At 39.8% G+C, this 21521-nt stretch overlaps 1 protein-coding gene across 2 annotated transcripts; it reads right to left on the bottom strand.

The window, feature by feature from the left end:
• Positions 1–2427: 2427 nt before the first annotated feature.
• Positions 2428–17428, bottom strand: LOC120537562 (leucine-rich repeat-containing protein 25-like). Of its 2 annotated transcripts, none has more exons than XM_039766590.1 (3): positions 17283–17428; positions 8223–9061; positions 2428–3223 (listed from the first exon to the last, which is right to left on the bottom strand). In XM_039766590.1, the coding sequence occupies exons 1-3, from the start codon at positions 17364–17366 to the stop codon at positions 3070–3072; spliced, it is 1077 nt and encodes a 358-aa protein (XP_039622524.1). In that variant the 5' UTR covers positions 17367–17428; the 3' UTR covers positions 2428–3069. The 2 variants fall into 2 exon arrangements, with proteins under 2 accessions (XP_039622524.1, XP_039622526.1); XM_039766592.1 differs by lacking the exon at positions 17283–17428 and adding an exon at positions 15095–15564.
• Between the last annotated feature and the right edge of the window lie 4093 nt (positions 17429–21521).

Raw genomic sequence — 21521 nt, 5'->3', positions numbered from 1 at the left:
AAAACACGCCAGATCACTTGATGACTGTTCGACACTGTTATAAAACACTTTTGTACAAAGGACGCAGCACAGTCTCTGCCATGTACATTTTAGCACAGTCAGTTTTTATCATGGTGGTGTACAGTGGGGACATGTTGCACGTTTAAACACACTAGTAAGAGTTTCACTGTAGTGTGTACTCATGACAATACTACTGCTATTACTATTGTGTTAATAAGAATCAGGTGTCTTTGTCTGGCATCTCCCAACTAACTGGGACAAATAAACACATGCAATATATCATTTTACTCATCTTAATGTCTAGTTGTGCAAAATATTGAGATCTTTAGGGCTCCCCCCTATTTTTGACCCTCTAGATCCCCAAAAAACTAATTTTAAGGCTATTTTGTCCAGGCAATTTCACCTTTTTGATATAGAGTAAACCAATATGTGTCTATAGCAAAAATGATCAGAAGGATTTTAAATTGCGCGTGCCACATTAACCAATCCCAGGGGCTCACCCCATAATGGGATATGAGGAGTCAAATTTGCTCCTTTTCACAAAATATCCAAAAAATGGGATCAGTAATATAGGCATGTGGAGTGTTGCATTATACCATTTTTGAGGTTACTGATCATAAATATGGTAATATTTTTGATATTTGATTCTTTGCCAGAGGCCCAAGCCACCTAAAGGACACTCCAGGAAAGTTAAAAATGACATATTTCAAACATAAACATACAGAGTATCATTTTAGACTTTTTTAAGGTCAATGATTATGAATATGATGTTATTTTTGATTTTGATCCTTCACTAGTAATCTACACATCTGTTGATTCCCATCTGTCTTGATATTAATGTCAATTGTGATGTTATTTTAAAAAAATTAAGTGGATAGGACTTTGCTTTGTTGAGCTGAATGGTCTGTTCTCATCTAGATTGTTCTAATGTTCTATGTTGATTATATAGTACCTTTCACATTTATCTATGTATCTACTATATAGAACCTTTCATATAGATAACTTGTATCAACTCTTCTATTTTTTCATTCCCTCTTACTGAGGTTACAGAAAAGAAAAAAAATCAGCGTGAAAAATGGCACATTTCTATTGCAATCGAGAATGTTTAGACTTTCAACATTTAAATTGAATCAAACCTTTTAATATGTCATTATCTGATATAACTATTCTTGTTTATTATGTACTTCTACCTCATGAAGTAAATCATTGTATTTCTTGAAAACACACTGGGTTAGAGTGGTACTAATGCAGACAATTTATTTTTCATTATGTTAATTTCTACTAATATTTTTATATTATTGTTATTAAAAATTATTAAATGTATTATATTATTACTAAATATTACATTCACTATTATTTATTTTTCTTATTCTTGTTATTGCATATATGGCTGACATTGTTTTTCCAAGGAGACTTAGAGCATCAGACCTGAAAAAGCTCCAAGTTTGAAAACCATTGCAACTGTTCAGATACATTTTTGGGAAGTGATGGGTTTTCAGTAGAATGCCTCATGGCGGTGCACCTAGAGGTGGGAGCTCAAGTGTGTCTTGTTTGCTGTCCATCTGACAGCCTACATATGCTGTTGTCTGCCTTACCACAGACAAATAGCTAAATCTTCCTAGTTTGAGGTTTACTCTCCTGGTGGTCCACCTGACTGAGATTCATAACCACCACAAAAGAAGAAGAGCTGAATGGCACCCACCTGGGCACCGGAGAGTGATTTTGTTCTCTAAAGAATCAGGGATCAAAGATTACACGAGCCTGAATTATAAAACCCCAAAAGTGCCATGTGTAGCTTCTGGCTTCTTCTAAATTGCCTGCTGTATATCATTTTTGTGTAACCACATAATATATCGAGAACATCTCTGCATATTTGTATTAAAAAAATGTTGTGTAGCATATAAATAGATATAGATATAGATAGATATATTAGACAACATTACCCAATGCAACTTACAAATCACAATTTAAGAGCGTAGGAAGTTCAGCAGCCCTTTTTGTTGGTGTACTTGGACACAACTTCTTAATTTCTATTTTTGCATTTTTTATAGGGTGTCAAATGCTAATTAAAATTGACCTTATTGTTCAAAATGAATTTCTCTCAGGTAATCTAAAACAGTAACAAAGGGTGGTAATTAGCTCTACATCTTCACAGCTCCAGGAAACTAGTTGATCCTGTCCATCCAATGTCCTTTTGGAGTTTGGCCATTTTCTTGATACTCTGGCTTTCCTTCCATAATAAAAGACATGATAATTGTATTAAACTGCAACTAGAAGTGGGTCTGTTACAAGAGTACCCAGACTTGGACTTTCCAGCATTCGTTTAACCAGTGTTACCAGGATAGGCCCCAAATCAGTGCAACTCTGAAACTGGATTAGGTGAGTTGAAAAATTCATGGAAAGACAGTCTAATGAATGTAGCAAAGGCACAAAGGAAGAGACCATTTTTTAAAACTTTCATATGTTACAAATCAAAATATGACGAGTATCTGTAACCCCAAAACATTACATAAATGCAATTTACAAAAAGCTTCTAACCAGCTATGGAATATTGGTAGAAGAAGTTTGCATTAATTCTGAACACAGAAGTCAAAATAATCTGATTAAATGATTTTTGGGTTCTCTTCCCACAGCTGAATCTGGTTGATGATTCTAAATAACCAGAAGTAAATGGTGTTTGCAATGCCTTATAGTACCATGTGAAGGTCTGGCACTTTGTACAAATCTGGTTCCTGTAATCATCTCCATGTGATCCTATAGTTGTATTAAACAAATTCAGAAAATGAATAAGTGTATGGATAATATATCTAAAAGGAGCAAGGTCCCTCATATAAAATGTCCACCAGATACATCATGGACAGTCTGCCAGCTAAGCCACAGTAACAAAAGAAGTCTGGTTGTGTAAAGTGTTCTGTGAGCCTAATAGAACCATATTCAAAGTTTGCACAAGTAGTATGACCTAGAATGTATTTTATATGATATATGGCAATATTAATGTTGCAACCTATAGTCTGCTGTATGAAATTTACAGGAAGCCATCCTTTCAAACAGAATCAGACACCCAGGTCCTCAGAGCACCTCTTCATCTGGCATGATATAAACATCATCATCCTGCAAGGGGTTGTGGTACTCTGGATAAAAAGAAGGATCGTTGTTGTAGATTGCTTCATCTGATGGGTCATACTGCATGTAGCATCCATCCTCTCCATCAGAGTGAGGAAGGCTGTAGAAAAACACACAAGCAAAAGGATGTCATAGCTGGTATACATGAAGAAACACACACAGCAATACACACAGATGCTCACAAGCTACACTGTCATAAAACAGAGCAAAATGTATGCTGACCCTGTGTTATAACAAAAGCTGTACTGTCCCTGGGATCCACTCTTCCTGTTCTTTTGTAATTAGAGGTTAACCCTGAGGTGCTCTACACCAGAGATAGGCAGAAACTTCAGTGCTGGATGATGTCATGGAGACGTATGGGAGCAAGAAGTCGGGACCCTTTTAGTTCTCAGTATATGCCTAATTGCTTCCTGGTACAGAAGCACATCTTTTTGCTGTATTGCCACCTTAATGGCTGTGTTACAGTTTCATTTGTAATAAAGCACCCAGTAGGGCATGAAAAAAGAAATTAGTTGGGAGACACTGTGGTGTCATCACTAACTCTAATAGTAGAAGACAGCCAGCCATCTTCTCATGCTACATTAGTGTGCATAGTTTTTTTTATTTTTTAATGAAAATGGATCTTGGTAGCATCTGAACATTTTTATTAGATTGTATCAAGGGGTGCCACTACCAATGCTGTTAGTCCTACAAGCAAGTCAGGTGGAAAAGTGAATGGAGTGCCCTTCTTGGGTCTTCATGCAGATAAAAAGCAAGTGAGACCCCCATGGTGTTATATGCCCTTGAAGAGCAGAAGTCCCAATAAGCTTTCATGCAGTTGTCCATCCAGGTCAGTACACAGAACAGGAGGAAGGGAAGGCTGGGTTCTAAAACATCAAGGGCTAGTAGCTAGAGATCAGGGGCTAACACCCTGTAAGCCTCCACCTGCTGATGCCACTGAATTGTATTTACCTTTATAGGAAGATTTAATTTCCCTGAGCTTTCATGTGTGGTGTATAATTTAAATAATTGCAGAGGATTAATCATTTTGGGAACACCTCAAAGAGACTTCATAATTTGATGAGTACTTCAGTTTTGGACAACCCTTTAGTTGGTGAAAACCTCATACAGAACTATTTAATAAATTGCACTATGTTTATAATTCCAAATATCATTGAACAATCATATGTGACCATTCTGCCACCCCTTAATGTTTTTCCCAAGATCTTCCCACCCTGTGATTGCCTTCCTGCCTGAATGGCTCCCTCACCATAATCATCCAGCCATCCTTTTGCTATTTACATTTTTTTCTCATACTAATGTCTTCTGTAATCATCACATCCTTTTTATTTTGTCCTGTATGGTTATATTCTATATGATAGGCTCAATTTATTATTAAGCCCCATGCTATGGTCATCATATCCTATTACTGCAGCGTTTCTCAACCTTTAAGTATTTGTGACCCGAGTTTTCATAACAGTTTTAATAGCACCCCCCTAACATTTTTTTGAAATGTAGATGCATATTTTATTATACCTACTTAACTTTTATCGACATTTATCTAACTCTGTATTTATTGTTCTAGTATCAGAATGTAGTTTAAGTTAATTTGTTTTGGTTTCAACAGATGTTTTTTGCATATTTTTGATTCTTGTTTTCTTTTTTTCACATCTTCGTGCCCCCCTTTTTGTTACTTCGCGCCCCCCTAGGGGGGCCTGCCACAGGTTGAGAACCACCGTATTACTGTGTTCCTTGTGACAATCTCATCCAATTACCTTCTCTGAAATGATACTACACTATTATTGTTCTCTCATCTCATTACTACTCATTCATGATTATCTCAGCATAAAAACTTCTTTATAACTAGCTCTACAAACCATCTAAGACATGGTGAAATCTAAATAATCAGCTTGGAATGTTTGCAGTGCACCATGCAATGCATATGTCTCCATTATATACCATTTGGTATGGGATTCATAAAAGTAGTGTTAATGTTTGTGAAGGGCCATCTCTTAGAATGACAAATGTAATGCATTTTATTACTAAAAAAATTTTGTGACGCACAATCTTTTAGAATGAGAAGAGTGAAAAGGAATGAGAAAAGAGCAGGAATGGTGATTGATAGCATTGTGGAAGAAGAGTCTCTGACAAGGTGCTTTGTACAATAAAGACGTCTTGTTTGAACCTGGGACTTTTACATGAGGAATAGTGTTTGATGTGCCGCTATGCTCCCTACAGGTCATAAATCTTTCTATTACAAAATAAAATCTTGAGACGAGACTATTGCAAAGAGATTTTTTCAAGTCCCACCTTCCTCTCAACCATTTTCAACCACACCCACAGTCCTCTCATCTCTCATTCGTGTGAATGTTTTTGTTAGACACAGTTCCTGCGCTCTCAGCTCTTATACATATTTATGTTTTCCTCACTTTAAGTTCCCAATAAAAGAAGACCTATTATGTTCAAATCTTATTGAAGCATTTCATCCCAAAGGGTTATCAACAGAAGAAATGAGTACATGGACAATCCTAGCACAGAGAAACAATGAAGTCAAATGAATTAAAATGAAAATTGTCAATCAATTACATGACAAATTGGTTAAATTCAAAAGACTATGCTGAAACAGTTGGTGGTGGTGGTGGTGCCAAAGATGAAAACATCAACTTACAATATCTTACAATAACTTAGAATATCTATAACCGTTAACACCGTCTGGTCTTTCACTGGTCAAATTACTGTTGAAAGAAGGATGTCTCATAATGTCATTGTGTAATTTATGTCTGAGTGATGGGCTATGCAATAGGACAAGATTAGTTGCATTCAAAATTGGTCAAACAATTCTGACATGTAAAATTTTAACAGGCATCAAGAAAGGCAATGTAGTACATCTTCTGTGGATAACCTTAGACACCAAAGGAGATCTTGATATGCCATCCATATTAAAATGTTTACAGTGTCCCATTAGAATACCTTTTGCTATGACAATTAGCAAATCACAGGGACAAACATTCGAAAAAGTCAGTTTATTTTTTAGGGTGAAACAATATTCACTCACGGGCAGTTATACGTTGTGTTGTCACGATGTAAGTCCAAACACAGAATCAAATTTCAATGCAATATTGACGAAAAGTTAATTTAAAAAAATTGTTTTTACTGAAGTTTTATAGTAATACTGTAAGTTTAAAAAGTATTTGCGTGTTATTTTCAATGCCAAACAGAACAAAAACGTATAACGCAATGAATACCCCTAACGCGACATGAAACATCATTTTCTTTCAATTTATTACATTTTACTAGCGTTAATTACTCGCTGTAATGTAAAATATTTAGTTCTATTATGCATATGTAACAATTCCCATGAAAATAGCAATCTGTTTAAATTGTACATCTGCTGGGCTACCGGTGGGTAGCATGTAGCACCCACCCGGGGGTTGGCGAGCAAAGCAAGCAGGAGGCAGAGCCCCCTAGTAATAAAAAAAAACTAAACATCATATTGACACAAGTATTAAGACCCTTTGCCATAGCTCCTGAAATCTGACTTAATTGCACCATATTCTGTTAATCGCTGTTGAGATGCTTATACATTTTGTTTAGAGACCAATTTAATTGATTGGGCATTATTAGGAAAGACACACACCTGTTTACATGGTTACACAGCACAAAAACCGAAGAAACAAGGTTGAAAGAATTGCCTGAAGAGCTTAGGGGCACAGATCTCTGAAAGGCCACAAAAACATTGTGCACCATTGAGGGCTTCCCAGAACACAGTGGCCACCATAATACTTGGATGGAAGAAGTTTGTAACAACCACAACTCTTCCTAGAGTTGGCTACCTGGCCAAACTGAGCAAAAGAATTGGTGAGGAGGAAGGGGGTAAACCCAAGGAACTCTCTGCTTTAGCTCCTGAGAACTTGTTTTGAGATTGGAGAAACTTCCAGATGGACAACCATCGCTGTAGCACTATATTGTTCTAGGCTTTATGGCAGGGTGGCCATACAAAAAGTTTTATCTCAGTAAAAGACACTTGGAAACCTGCTTGGAGTTTGCAAACAGGCACCTAAAACACTCTCAGAGTGTGAGACACAAGATTCTTTGGTTTAATAAATCCAAGACTGAACCGTTTGGTCTCAATTAAGGGTCATGTCTGGAGGAAACCATACACCACACATCACCTGTACATTAACATTCCAATGGTGAATCATGCTAGAGGAGCATAGTGCTATGGGATTGAGGACTGGGAGACTAGTCAGGGTTGAGAGAAAGCTAAATTTAAATGACTTTAACATAAGGCTGCAACATAACAAAATGGGATGCGCTCATGCTTTGCTAATGCACCGAATATTGCTTATTATTAAGTAGTTCTCACAGGGTTACATAACTAAAAATTGTCTCTTACAAAGAACAATTTTTGCACATACCAACCCATTCCCTAAAGGGAGCATTGTCATTGCTCCATGATATTTGCTGTAATTTAGGTTTACAGTGTGTTTGGCAATGTGTCCAGACAGGACACCATCATAATGAAAGGACGGGGACAAGTGTTCCCCTACACTGGAGGATGACAACATTTTTTTTCTTGCTGCTCCAGTATGGGCTCCCACAGGGCTGCCCAGTATTGTAGGTCTACTTATCGGGACTGTCTGCAGCTGCTTGGAATGCAGTTACACTCTCCGTCAGGGGCTTTTGCCTAGAAGTGCTTCCTGACTACACTCTTCATGTGTGATTTTAAAAGAAGCTTCCATAACTCAGGTTCAATGTCAGGAGGATAAAAGTGGAAAGAGCCGACTTGGCCTGAGGAGAAGGACAGAAAAGGTAAGGTTTGTGAGGAAGAAGGTGTTTTGTTAGAATGAGTTTTTCTAAAGAAGACATTGTTGCTGGCAGTTTTTGACCTTGAGCTGTTGCATGCTGGACCAGATAATGTGCAAAACCCTCAGTTACAATACACTGCTCACACAGGCCACCACATTTCCCACTGCTGAAGTCAAACCTTTAATTTTTGGTGTCTGTCCATAGTTAGATAAGATGCACAGCCTATGGCACATCAGGTGAGTCATACTTTCATGACATAACTGGATCTGTATTTTAATTATTAATTATTCCACAAGACACCAATCACTCACCTGGTCACCTGCGGCAGCTTACAAAAGCTGAGAGGTTCATAGCGTAGAGACTGCTCATGGCTTGGAGCGGCACCCAGCTGTACATTTTCATAGTGTAGCTTTTTCTTTTCGTCTTCAGGTTGGCAAGTCTTTAAAGTACTTTGCCTTTTTGCTGTCTTGTTGACTTCCTGGCAGGTGAGATTAGAGGATCGACTCCGGAAGAAATACATCAACCCTGCAACTATTAAAACAATGACTAGAGCAGAAACACTCAGGCCAACAGCAAGTCCAGTCATGAGACCACTAGAGCATGTCTGTGCTGCAAAACTTGCCATATTTTGTCTCTCCAAACCACTGTAGCAAGTAAAACTAACATTAGAAGGGATCTTGGACAGCAGAGATTCAAACTGGCAGCTACAATCCGTGGTCAGGTTCTTCAAAGTGTCGTGAAGTATGGTGAGGGGAAGTGTGCTCAGCTGATTTCCCTCTAGGTTAAGGATTTCAAGATTGTTAGATTGTGCAAGAAAATCAGAAGGCAGCTTTGTCAAGTTGTTGTGGCTCAAGTTGAGTGCCAATAGACTGGTGGCATTCTTCAGAAATTGCTCTGGCAGAGAGGTCAGAAGGTTATAAGCCAGGTTTATGTCTACGAGTTGTGCCACTCTGTCACCGTACCCTGTAATGAATGATATAGTCCGATTCTCCACATACAGGCACCTGCTATTTTCAATCATATCCATGTTCAGATAGCTGTAATTGCTCTCAGATTTTTTTATATAGCTGGGGCCTATGGAACACCCAACAACAAGAGTGGTGGAAATATTCAGAAGAAGCAGGAAAAGTAAAAGTTGATCGACCATGTCCTGGTAAAAGAAAAAAAATGTGAATAAAATATACAGTACATACAGTATACATAAGTCACATACTGACACTAGTGTCAGTCACCCCACTAGTGACACTCGACTAGGACAAACATTTAGGCCATTAGAAAAAAGAAGATCGGAGATGCTTTACCATCTAGTATTCAGAACTTATCAGAAAAAGCAGCACAAAAACGGACACCTGAGTCCTTTCGGTTAAAGAATGCATAAAGGTGTTTACAGTAAAGCAGTACATGTGAACACTAAAAAAAAAAAATTAACACCTGAGGCTCTCGAGTGAAAGGAAGGTTTGAAACATCCAGTGGGATTGACTGTCTATGGAGAAATCAGTTGGCCTCTTGAGCTAATCAATGGTTAGAAGGCAAAATCCAGTCATATGTGCCATATATGTATATTATAAAAGAAAATCTTGAGACAAGACTTTTGCCAAGAGATTTTGTCAAGTCCCGCCCTCCTCTCAACCATTTACGACCACGCCCATGGTCCACTCACCTCTCATTCGTGTGAATGCTTTTGTCAGACACAGTTCCTGTGCTCTCAGCTCTTATAAATTTCTGTTTTCCTCACTTTAAGTTCCCAATAAAAGAAGACGTATTATGCCCAAATCTTATTAATGAATTTCATCCCAAGGGGCTATCAACAAAAGAAATGAGTACACGGGCAATCCTAGCACAGAGAAACGATGAAGTCAAATGAATTAATGCAAAAATTGGCGATCAGCTACAAAGCAATGACATGTAAAATTTTAACAGGTGACAAGAAAGGTAATGTAGCACATCTTCCACGGATAACGTTAGATACCAAAGGAGATCTTGATATGCCATTCATATTAAAACGTTTACAGTTTCCCGTTAGAATAGCTTTTGCTATGACAATTAACAAATCACAGGGACAAACATTTGAAAAAGTCGGTTTATTTATGAGAGAGAAAGAAATGATATTCGCTCATGGGCAGTTATACGTTGCATTGTCACAATGCAAGTCCAAAAACAGAATCAAAATTCAATGCGATTTTCATGAAAAGTTCATTCAAAAATTTTTTTTAATGAGGTTTTACAGTAAAAGTGTAAGTTTAAAAAGTATATAATGCAACGAATACCTCTAACGCAACATGAAACATACTGCATTTATTATGTTTTACTATTTTTTACTACGGTTGATTACTCACTGTAATGTAAAATAGTTAGTTCTATTATGCATATGTAACAATTTCCATGAAAATAACAATCTGTTTAAATTGCACATCCGCTTCCCCATGTGCGAGCAGCAGATCCGCGAAGTGGCTAGCGTGTATCACCCGCCACAAGCAAAGTGAGCAGGGGCAGAGCCCCCTAGTATATTCATGTCTCTGCCGATAGTGATGTGACGGGTTGGAGGTGGATGGGGGGCCTGAACACATGCTAAGGAGATGCGGACGGATCAGCTGCTAGCTTGTTGCTGCCAAGCTGCGTGTTCTGCTTGTCATGCTGCATGTCGTCCATTTAAAAGCCTAAACAGCAGCTGTCTTTTTGTCTCACTGCCTTGTCTTGCAGGACAGTAAAGTGTCTCTCACGGGACGTCAAAGTGTCTTTCAAGAAGATCACATCTCGACCCAAGATCTTTTTATTATAATAGAGATATATATATATGATATATTATATTATGGGGTGCCAAACAGGCAAATACATTGATTTTCTGAATATATGAAGTCGGCGTCAGAATATATAAAGTCAAAACTTGAATATAAAAAGTCATTTCCGAATGTATAAAATCAAAACTTGAATATATAAAGTGACTGTCGAAATATATAAAGTCAAAACTTGAATATATAAAGTCAGCGTCAGAATATATAAAGTCAGCGCTGGAATATATAAAGTCAAAACCTGAATATATAAAGTCAGCGTCGGAATTTATAAAGTCATTCCTGATTATAGGCTATAAAGTCAGCATCGGAGTATATAAAGTCATTCCTGAATATATAAAGTCAAAGTCAAAATATATTGATTGAAACGACTCACATTTTTAGCAAACTAAAAAAACTGAAATAAGTTAACAAAAACGTATTCAGAAAAATAAATTAAAAAAACACTGTTCGGTTAATGTTTTGAAAATGATGCATGTGCCCTGCCCAGGATTGGTTTCTGCCTTGCGCGCAGTGTTGGCTGGGTTTGGCTCCAGCAGACCCCCGTGACCCTGTGGTCGGATTCAACGGGTTGAGAAATGGATGGATATTTCAGCGCTGACTTTGTATATTCAAGTTATGACTTTAAATATTCCAACGCTGACTTTATATACTCAGGTTTTGACTTTATATATTCAAGGTTTAACTTTATATATTCGGGAATGACTTTATATATTCAAGCTTTGACTTTATATATACCGACGCTGACTTTATATATTCCGACGCTGACTTTGTATATTCAAGTTTTGACTTTATATATTCAGAAACAAGTTCTGACTTTATATATACCGACGCTGACTTTGTATATGTATATATATATATATACACACACACACACACACACACACACACAAACAAGCACTCACACACAAATTTTCATTACAATGTTAAAAAAAGCTAAACATAATTTTGGCTTTGAAAATGTTAATGTATATTTACAACTTATTTAGTTAACTGAAAAAAAATAAAAATTAAACTGTAAAGTGGCATATGCAAAACTTGGGCACCCTTTTAGTTGTAAGGTTATCGAACACGTTAGGACATTAGTTTTGTCTGGGTTAGCTCGTTAGGTTGCTATTCTGGTCAAGGATTGTAACACCGAGGAAACAGGACTATCGACCTACTGTATGCAAATGTTAAAGATGCATACAGCGCTACCCCGCTGCCTGCGCTTGGGAAAGGAGATCATAACCTGGTTCTGCTTCAGCCTCACTACAAACCAAGAGTGAAGGCGCTACCTACAACCACACGCTCATTAAGGATGTGGTCCCCTGAGGCAGAGCAGGCTCTGAGAGACTGCTTTGAAACTACAGACTGGGATATACTGCTGGGGGTCACATAGTAAGAACACTGAAGAGGCTGTTGACTGCCTCGGGAACTACAGGTCTGACACTGTGGTCAGCAACACAGGAGCACCGCAGGGGACTGTACTTTCTCCGGTCCTGTTCAGCCTATATATATCGGACTTCCAATAAAACTCGGAGTCCTGCCATGTGCAAAAGTTAGCAGATGACACTGCTATTGTGGGCTGCATCAGGAGTGGGCAGAAGGAGGAGTATAGGAACCTAATCAAGGACTTTGTTAAATTGTGCGACTCAAACCACCTACAACTGAACACCAGCAAAACCAAGGAGCTGGTGGTGGATTTTAGGAGGCCCAGGCTCCTCATGGACCCCGTGATCATCAGAGGTGACTGTGTGTAGAGGGTGTAGACCTATAAATACCTGGCAGTGCAGCTGGATGATAAATTGGACTGGACTGCCAATACTGATGCTCTGTGTAAGAAAGTGCAGAGCCGACTATACTTCCTTAGAAGGCTGGCGTCTTTCAACATCTGCAATAAGATGCTGCAGAAGTTCTATCAGGTGGTTGTGGTGAGTGCTGTCTTCTACGCGGTGGTGTGCTGAGGAGGCAGCATAAAGAAGAGGGATGCCTCACGCCTGGACAAACTGGTGAGGAAGGCAGGTTCTATTGTAGGCACGGAGCTGGACAGTTTGACATCAGTGGCACAGTGATGGGCGCTGAGCAAGCTCCTGTCAATAATGGAAAATCCACTGCATCCAATGAACAGGATCATCTCCAGACAGAGGAGCAGCTTCAGCGACAGACTGCTGTCACCGTCCTCCTCCACTGACAGACTGAGGAGATTGTTCCTCCCCCACACTATGCAACTCTTCAATTCCACCCGGGAGGGGTAAACGTTGATATTATACAAAATTATTGTCTGTCTGTTATACTTTGATTGTTATCAATCTTAAATTTAATATCAGTATGCTACTGCTGGAGTATGTAAATTTCCCCTTGGGATTAATAAAGTATCTATCTATCTATTATGAATATTCAGCTGAAGTCACTTACAGAGTCTAATATATTCCATGACTCCTCAAACACTGTGCAACACTCAGCTATCATGTGTTCTTCTAACAAGCCAACTGAGGATCTGAAAGTGAAAGCAACTGATACCTACAAAGGAGGGAAATACTATAAAATTTGTAAAGCACTTCCACCAAGCAATTTCCAAAGTTCAAAATATCATTAAGAAATGGCAGTTAAGAGTGACTGTGGAGGTCAAGGCAAGGTCTGGAAACCCAAGACAGCTGACAGATAGAACAGCTCATGTACTATGCAGGAAGACAAACACAAAACCCCCATATGACTGCAAGGGACCTACAGTGAGGTTTACTTGAGAAAAGAGTGGTAGTGCATTGCCCTACCCAGAAGCGTTACTTACATAGACATGGCCTTCATGGAAGAGCCATCAAAAGGAAACCTCTTGTGATCTCATCATGAAAAACAACATCTGCTTAAACCACAGACATGTGGAACCAAGCAATGTGGACAGGTAAAGTTAAAATCAAACTCGTTGACTGCAACCACATAAGATTTGTTTGGGGGAAAAAGCAGCAGCACTTGAAGAAAAGTACACCTTGCCAACTCTTAAATACATTGGTGAATCCATTATGCTTTGGGGTTGTGTGGTAGTGAGTGGTACATTGTGTAAGTACATGGAAGAATGGTTTTCAGCAAACATGAAAATCAACTGAATGTCAGAAAGTGAGCCAGGAAACTGAAGTTTAAAAAGAACTTCTACAACAGGGCAACAATGAAAACACACCACAACATCTACTATGAAGTACCTTAAGAGACACAAGGTGAAGGTTATGAAATGACCCATGCAGTCCTCAGACTTGAACAGTATTGAAAATCAATTTGTGGATCCAGTGCCTGAAGTGGAAACACATAAATACCAGTATTTTCCATTTAAGTACAAAGAAACATTAATTTGATCTGAGATGGCAGTTGGACTACAAAGATATCTGTGATGTGTGTTGGGAACTTATGAAACACTGCCGGTAAACAACAAAGACTGCCAGCCCTGGGCAGATCTTAAAAATGCTGCACACTTGAGGCACAGGGAGAATATCTCATAGATGGAAGAGATCTGCAAGAAAGATGGGAAAAAAATTCCAAAACAACAATTCAAAGGTTTCAAGCTGGCTACAAAAATGTTTGCCAACTGTGATTTTTGTCAAAGGGGATGTTACTTAGCACCGACGTAGTAGGGTGCCCACACTATTGCATATTTTACACTCACCTTTTTATTTACTTTTTTAAGTTGATAAAACTGTAGTTGTACATTAAAATTTTCATAAAAATGTCATTGTTTAGTTTTATTGCTATCAAAGTTGTATTCACTTATTTTTGCCTCAAATATCAACAAATTATGTAAGTGTCCAAACTTTTGCCTGCAACTGTATTTATACTCTCTGTTAATGGGGAGATTCTTTGCACCAGTGCTACCTATAAGTGTGCAAGGTTGTCTTACTTTCCATGGAATACCAGTTCATCATAGGGTACACTCACAATTATACCCACATTTATTTTTACTGGGCTAACTTAGAGTCACCAATCAATCTAATTTCCTCAACATTAGTAATAAAATTGAAAAAGGAATACTTAGAGAAAGTACACACACAGGCACAGACAAAACATGACAGTTTCACAAATGTAATTGCTGAACAAGGATTGAAAATTCACATGCCTAGAGCTGTGAGGAAGCAACATTGACTAATGAGACACACAGTGTCTGTGTATTTTAAATTAAAATGCTGAGTTTTGATAACATTGAAAATACATACAGTAATAGATAAATTAATGCATGCAAAGATAGAAGGTGGAGTAGTAGATACCAGCTTCTGTAACCTAAGCAGTTTTACTGCTGGTCCCAACATGATGAATTTGTTGATAGACACATTGTGTTTTGACCTGATCCCTGACCAGTTGGTCTGTCATAACTTAGCAACCAAACTACTTCCACAGATATAAGTTATATACCCAAGAACATCCCTTCTTACCTGACTGAACACTGTACTCCCAGTTCAAAATATCTCTTAGGCCGAGATGAAACCCAACGAGTTCCCTGCGCCCACAAGTGAAGCACACTGAGCGCCGTTCTCCCGAATGTCGCTGAACCAATGTCGAGAAAAAGGAACTTGGACAGCCGTTCTGTCAGAGCGGGGATTTCAGTTCCTGTTTCTCTCAAGCTGAGGCATGCATGTTTAAAGAAACCCGGGTGAAGCCAAGCTCCCCCTTGCTCCATTACCAGAAGCTTGTGGCTGTTCATTACCACTGTTGAATTGTTGAGAAATGCAGACCAGCGCTGAGCAAGCATTTCTCAAACACTTGTAATTTCCAGGAGATGAGGACAGCACAGCTGCTTCTGAATAAAGGGGGGTGCAAACTGATGGTCCAGCATTAATGGCAAACAGAAAACATGCTGAGTTAAATGTATTACAAGTTATAGGGAGATGTTCATAAACACTCTTGGTGTAATTTTATATATATATATATATATATATATATATATATATATATATATATATATATATATAGTAAGAAGACGCTACATAGCGCCTCACCCGACACAGCTTGGACACGGGAGGCACGTGTAAAATAAAAAGACTTTCATTACTCTTCAGCTGGAGGGCACGTCTTCCCTGTTCTCCCCCCAGCCACAATACAGTCCCAAAGACCAGTACAGCACAAGCACTCTTCTCTTCTCTTCCTTGGCACCACCACTTCTCCCTCGCAACATTGTCCTCCTCCACCCGACTCTGGCCGATGAGTGGTAGTTGCTGGCTCCCTTTTATAGGTCACCTGGAAGTGGTCCAGGTGTTTGATCACCAAGATCCGATGGCACTTCCAGGTGTGATGAATCTGTTGCCCACACGGGCTCAGGAGTCCCAAACACAGCACCCCAACAGGGCTGCCCCAACTCCAATTCCCAGGGAGCCCTGTGGGAAACCGAGGCACTACACCAGCCCAGGGGGGCGGCCATCTAGCATCCAGGGGGAGGTATTGCACTGTCCAGGGCTGCTCCCCCTGAATACAGTATGCAGGGGCGTCCCGGCTGGGCATGGACGCCAGCCGCCGGGCACAGTGCCCCTCTCTTCGATGAGCCCTATCGTGATCATCGACACGTCCTGCGAGGGCTGGTCTTCTCCAAGATGGGAGAACGGCGTCATCCGGTTTGCGGACCTGACCTGTGGAGACAACATTGGAAAACCGGGAGGGGTTGTCCCGATGTCCGCATCCTTTGGACGTCCTCCAGGAACAAGCCCTCTAACCATGTCCACAGCGGCCGCATTCGTAGCAGCGCCGCTCCACCTTACTCCAAACCGTGCGGGTGTGGAAGCAGGCAGGATGGAAATTCCTGCCTCAACGGCAGCTCAGTAGAGCGCTCTCGGTGTCTCCGACCCTTCGCAGCGCAACCCTTCACTGACTTTTAGCAAACAAGCTCGTGCTGCGCACTGTTGGGAGTCCCCGCCTTTTTGCAAGTCTTCTTTTTTCTCTGAGGTGCCATGACAGTCTGAGAACCCTTATGGGAGAAACGGGGACCCCGTGCCATCTGCACCCCTTTGGCCGCCCGCGAGACTGATGTCGGTAGTTGTGGGAGGGTTGTTTGACAACTGCAGTCATTCAGTTGCCTCCCCTCACGCACCTCCTTCGTAACATCAGTCACCAGTCTTGCAGGGCCTGGAACACCTGAAAAAGGGACTGCAGGGGTAGGACGATGGCCTCCATACCCCGTGCAGCCTGACGCAGGTCAGTTTCTCCGGTCGGCGGTGGACTTATGTTCCTCTTGACCCCTCCCACCAACCGCGAGCCACCCCCGTCCAGCGTTCCACCCAGGGGCCCCTCCGGGTGTCTCTCGGATTCGGGGTGGAGATTCGCCGCCCCCATCTCGGCGCTTGTCTCAACGGGGGATCGGCACGCGTCTCTCACCCCCTTACCAGACAAGGTAAGGCCTTTCTGCACCTCCGCTGGAGCCACTGTGCTGGGGAGATCGTCCGGGCCTCCGTCCTCCGCAGGATCTCCGAGGCCGAAAAAGGTACTCAGGTCGGCCTCGCTCTCACCGGGGTTCACTCCGCCGACCTGCCATGGAAGCCCATCCTCAGACCACCAACGAGTATCTCACCCCTCAGCGTCTAGGAGGCAGATAGACGAGAAGGCAGAGTAACATTCTCGCAATCCGTTACCTACCTCCTGCTGCAACCCACGGTGCTGGCCACCGTGGTGGTGGCGGATGGTTGACTTTTGCGTCCTCCCGGACCGTTTCTTTCCCATCAGCGCAGTGCCCTTTGGGGGTTTCTGGAGCTAAACGTGCCGCGTGTGCGTGCATCTCTCCTCAATGGGAAGCAGGTGGAAACCGAAATACCAGATAAAAATCCATGCATACACACAGACAGGGAGAACATGAAAGCTTTGCATCGGGGCCTCTGAGAGAAATTTTATGAGGTGGTTCAAAAATATCCTCAGAGCCCCTTCCCTGGCCCGTTCCACTGCGTTTTCATCCAGTTTGGTTTTAAGAATAAGTTCAAAAAATCTATAAAGATGAGGGGTGGACTTGAGCACTCCGTTGATTTTCTGCATATCCCTATATTCCCTCCTACATGATAAAAAGTGAAAAGAGGGGTCAGATCAGAAGAAAAAAAAAATAGTATGTGAACATTCTTTTATTTATATTTCAAATGCTACAATGCATATAATTATAAATCATAACTGAAAAATAGGCTTAGTATTTACTTAAAAATTAGATTTTCTTAACTTTTTTTGTGAAGATTTTCTAATGACAGCATCCAAATGAATTGTTCTGGCAGTTTTGATTCAATACTCAGCCAGGCCATATCCACGCGACGCTCTTGATACATTGTAGACCTTATAAGAATTCTTAATCGGCTTCAGTTTGCTAAATGATCTCTCTTTAGAAGAAAATACTCACTGGAATTGTTAGAAGTATTTGAAAGCTGACATATACATTTGAAAACAGTTCACTAAGTCTGTATTCTTTTAATATGCGTAACAGATCTAGTGGTTGTGCATTTCCAAAATGTTCCTTATGTACAGAGGGTAAAGTTTGAATTTCTGCTACAAAGTTCTCATCATTACGGACACTGAGATATTGATTTGATAAAAACAAAGCTTTCCAATTCAAATCCCTTTCAGAATTTTAAGTCATTTATAATAGAAATACAACTTTCATCAAGTCAATGGTTCCACAGCATTGAATCTTACAGTTAATCATGCTGTTTGATGGTGTCACTCAAAATACTGAGTAATACTGAGCGATACCCTCAGTGCGTTGCTCACATATTGTTGGTTCTTTACCCCCTCATAGTTTTAATCATAGTTTAATTTACAAATCGTCATATTTCCAATTGCATGGTGCTTTTTTCATTTACATTTTTATTTTCACTATCTTCACGGGACATTTTTGTTGAAGCTGATGTCTAAACAAGCAAAAAAGCTTTCTAAAGCATATCATTTCTTTCTCATTTTATTAGAATGTAACAGAATCCAATACTGAAATAAAACTAACAACAAACATTCAGCCAAGTGATTGCCTACAATTATGCAATACATAAATAGTGTGACGGCGCCGACATTATACATCAGCCTGAAAAAGAGTCACTAACAGAATGAGCTGGCATTTCATCAGGTAAGTTATCACCAAAGCCAACTGAAGAAGAAGCAGAAGAATTAAGAATTAGGGAGAATCCACTGGCACTTAAAGCCGGGGAGCTCTGCAGTGGCTGGAGCTACAATATTACATGAGCCAATCGTTATGATTGTGCCTGTGGACACTATAAAGCAGTTTGCTCTCTGTATTACAATTTCTGAACAATTTAGCCTCCAGACAAACTGCATATAATTTAAATGTGTAGTTTGACAACATAAAGAAATTAATAAAAATGAAGTACTTATATTTTCTGCAAAAGTAATTTTGCAACACATATAATATACTTTACCTGTGTATTCTGTTCTCGATCTATACCCAACCATGACGCATTCTTTTGGTCTTTAGTCCCATCAGTTTGGAAAAAGCAATGCCTAGTTTTATTTGATTGTTCATGCAATCCTGTATCCTGTAAAACAAATCTGTTTTAATATAAGCAGAAAGCACAACTTTCATTTTGGCAGTGTGTGGGTTGATCTAATATTGATTGAGAGGCACACACAGCAAAGACACACAATGTTGTTCTTTGCAAACTTTGCTGCTTCAGCATTTTTAGATTAATTTTTTTAGTATTTCATAGAAATACTAAAGAACAATTATAAACATAAGTTTCAAAGGCTTTTATTGGCAAATAATATTACATTTATGCAATGGTCAATATTTACAGTATTGACCCTTCTTCTTCATAACTTCTGCAATACACTCTGGCATGGTAGATATCAGCTTCTGGGTCAAATCCTGACTGATGGTGAACCATTGTTGCTTTGTTAGTGCTTGGAGTTGATCACAATTTGTGGGCTTCTGCTTGTCCATCCGCTTTTTGAGAATCAACCATAGGTTCTCCATGAGATTAAGATCTGGGGAGTTTCCTGGCCACAAGTCCAAACTTTCATTATTATGATCTGTGAGCCACTTTCTTATCACTTTTGCTTTGTGACATGGTGCTCCATCCTGCTGGAAAATACACAGATCATCACCAAACTGAGAGTGGATTGTTGGGAGAAGTTGCTCTTGCAAGACGTTTTGATTCATTTCAGTGTCCTTGGGCAGAATTGTGAGTAGGCCCACTCCTGTGTATGAGAAGCAACCCCACACATGGATTGTCTCTGGATGATTAACTGTTGGCATGACGCTGGACTCATGGAAGTATTCACGTTTCCTTCTCCAGAAAATCAATTTTCCTCATGTCCCGAACAGTCGGAAGGAGGATTCTTTTTAAAAAAACAGTCTTCGGCTGTCCGATCGTTATACTTTCTGACAGAATTTCAGTCTGAACTTCATGTTTTTCTTGGAAGGAAGTGGCTTCTTTGCTGCCCTTCTTGACACAAGGCCATTGTCCAAATGTGTTTGCCTCACTGAGTGTGCAGATGCACTCACACCCACCTGTTGCCAATATTGAGCAAGCTTTGCAACATGATTCTGTAGCTGACTTCATGGGAGAAGATGATCCTGGCACTTGCTGGACACTCTTGGACATTCCGAAGCCTTCATCACCACAACTGAACCTCTTACCTTGAAGTTCTTGATGATCCATTAATGGTTCTTTCAGGTGCAATATTCCTAGCAGCAATTTCCCTGCATGTGAGACCTTTTTGATGCAAAGCAATGATGGCTGCACACGTTTCTTTGGAGGTAACCGTTGTTAACACAAGAAGACATTGATTTCAATCACATCTGCCCCTCTTTTGTAGTAATCAGTCTACCCTTCTAATTTAATAGAGTGATTTCAACTGTACTTGTTCACACCTTCACCTGTGCTGATGATGTGACTATATGGAAATGAAGTTAGCTGATCATTTTGTGCCAGGGCCAAACTATAATGAAAATGGCTTTTTGTGATAAAGTTAACTTTTTATGCTAAAAAAAAACTCTTTGCAAAGAATTAATATGCATCTGATCACACTGCACAGTAATCTAAAAACAATGTGAATTACCACCACAAACACTGAAGCTGAAAATTTAGCAAAACACAACGTGTTTGTCACTGCCAAAACATTTGCCCAATACTGTACAAGGTAGTGGATCTCAATCTGTTGGGCGCGAAGATGTGAATAAAAGAAAATAAGAATCAAAAATATGAAAAAATACATCTATTGAAACCAAAACAAATTAACTTAAACTACATTCTGATACTAGAAAAATAAATATAGAGTTAGATAAAGGTTAAGTAGGTATAATAAAATATGCATCTATGATATATCATTAATTAAAAAAGAACAAATTGGTATTAGTGGGCTCCTTTAAAAAATAGGGGGGGCACGATTAAAACTGTTATGAAAACTCGGGTCGCAAATACTTAAAGGTTAAGAAATGCTGGTACAAGGGAAACTACCAATTGTGTCTGTACATTACATGGAGAGAAAAGTACGAAGTGCGTATCTATTTGTAGTGTTGCTATCTTTAATGTAGTTCCTCTTTTTTTTAAACCGACATTTGGCAACGGAAGCCAGGCTCCCTTTGCCCCAGTGCAATGTACCAACTGAACCCAAACCCCCCAAGAGTGTAAGATTGCAAAACTAGAACTCAGCAAAATGTATATTTTGCAGATGGGATCTTTAACTAACTCTTCATTATTCTCACTACCTTTTTTTTCTAAATGCTTTCCTCCCATTCATTTTATAGCCAGCTTCTGCAGGACAGGTTTCTGTCGTGCAAGAGCCTTTTCCGGAAGCACTGGACAGGACCCCCACTCCATCTCTGGTTACATTTGTATAAATTGCTATAATGTAAACTTGTAAATTTGTAAACTGCAGTACCCCATTCAA

Source organism: Polypterus senegalus, chromosome 10 (assembly GCF_016835505.1).
Source record: "Polypterus senegalus isolate Bchr_013 chromosome 10, ASM1683550v1, whole genome shotgun sequence".
Taxonomy (NCBI): Eukaryota; Metazoa; Chordata; class Cladistia; order Polypteriformes; family Polypteridae; genus Polypterus; species Polypterus senegalus.
This window is presented reverse-complemented; position numbering and strand designations above follow the sequence as displayed.

What these genes read in the sequence shown, in the direction of transcription:
- LOC120537562 (XM_039766590.1), bottom strand. Translation starts at nt 17,366, where the DNA reads ATGGGAAAGAAACGGTCCGGGAGGACGCAAAAGTCAACCATCCGCCAC. An exon ending in ACCGTGGGTTGCAGCAGGAG is followed by an intron (nt 9,062 to 17,282) that starts GTAGGTAACGGA and finishes TTCTTTTACCAG; the next exon opens with GACATGGTCGATCAACTTTT. An exon ending in AAGCTGCCGCAGGTGACCAG is followed by an intron (nt 3,224 to 8,222) that starts GTGAGTGATTGG and finishes GTTTTTCTACAG; the next exon opens with CCTTCCTCACTCTGATGGAG.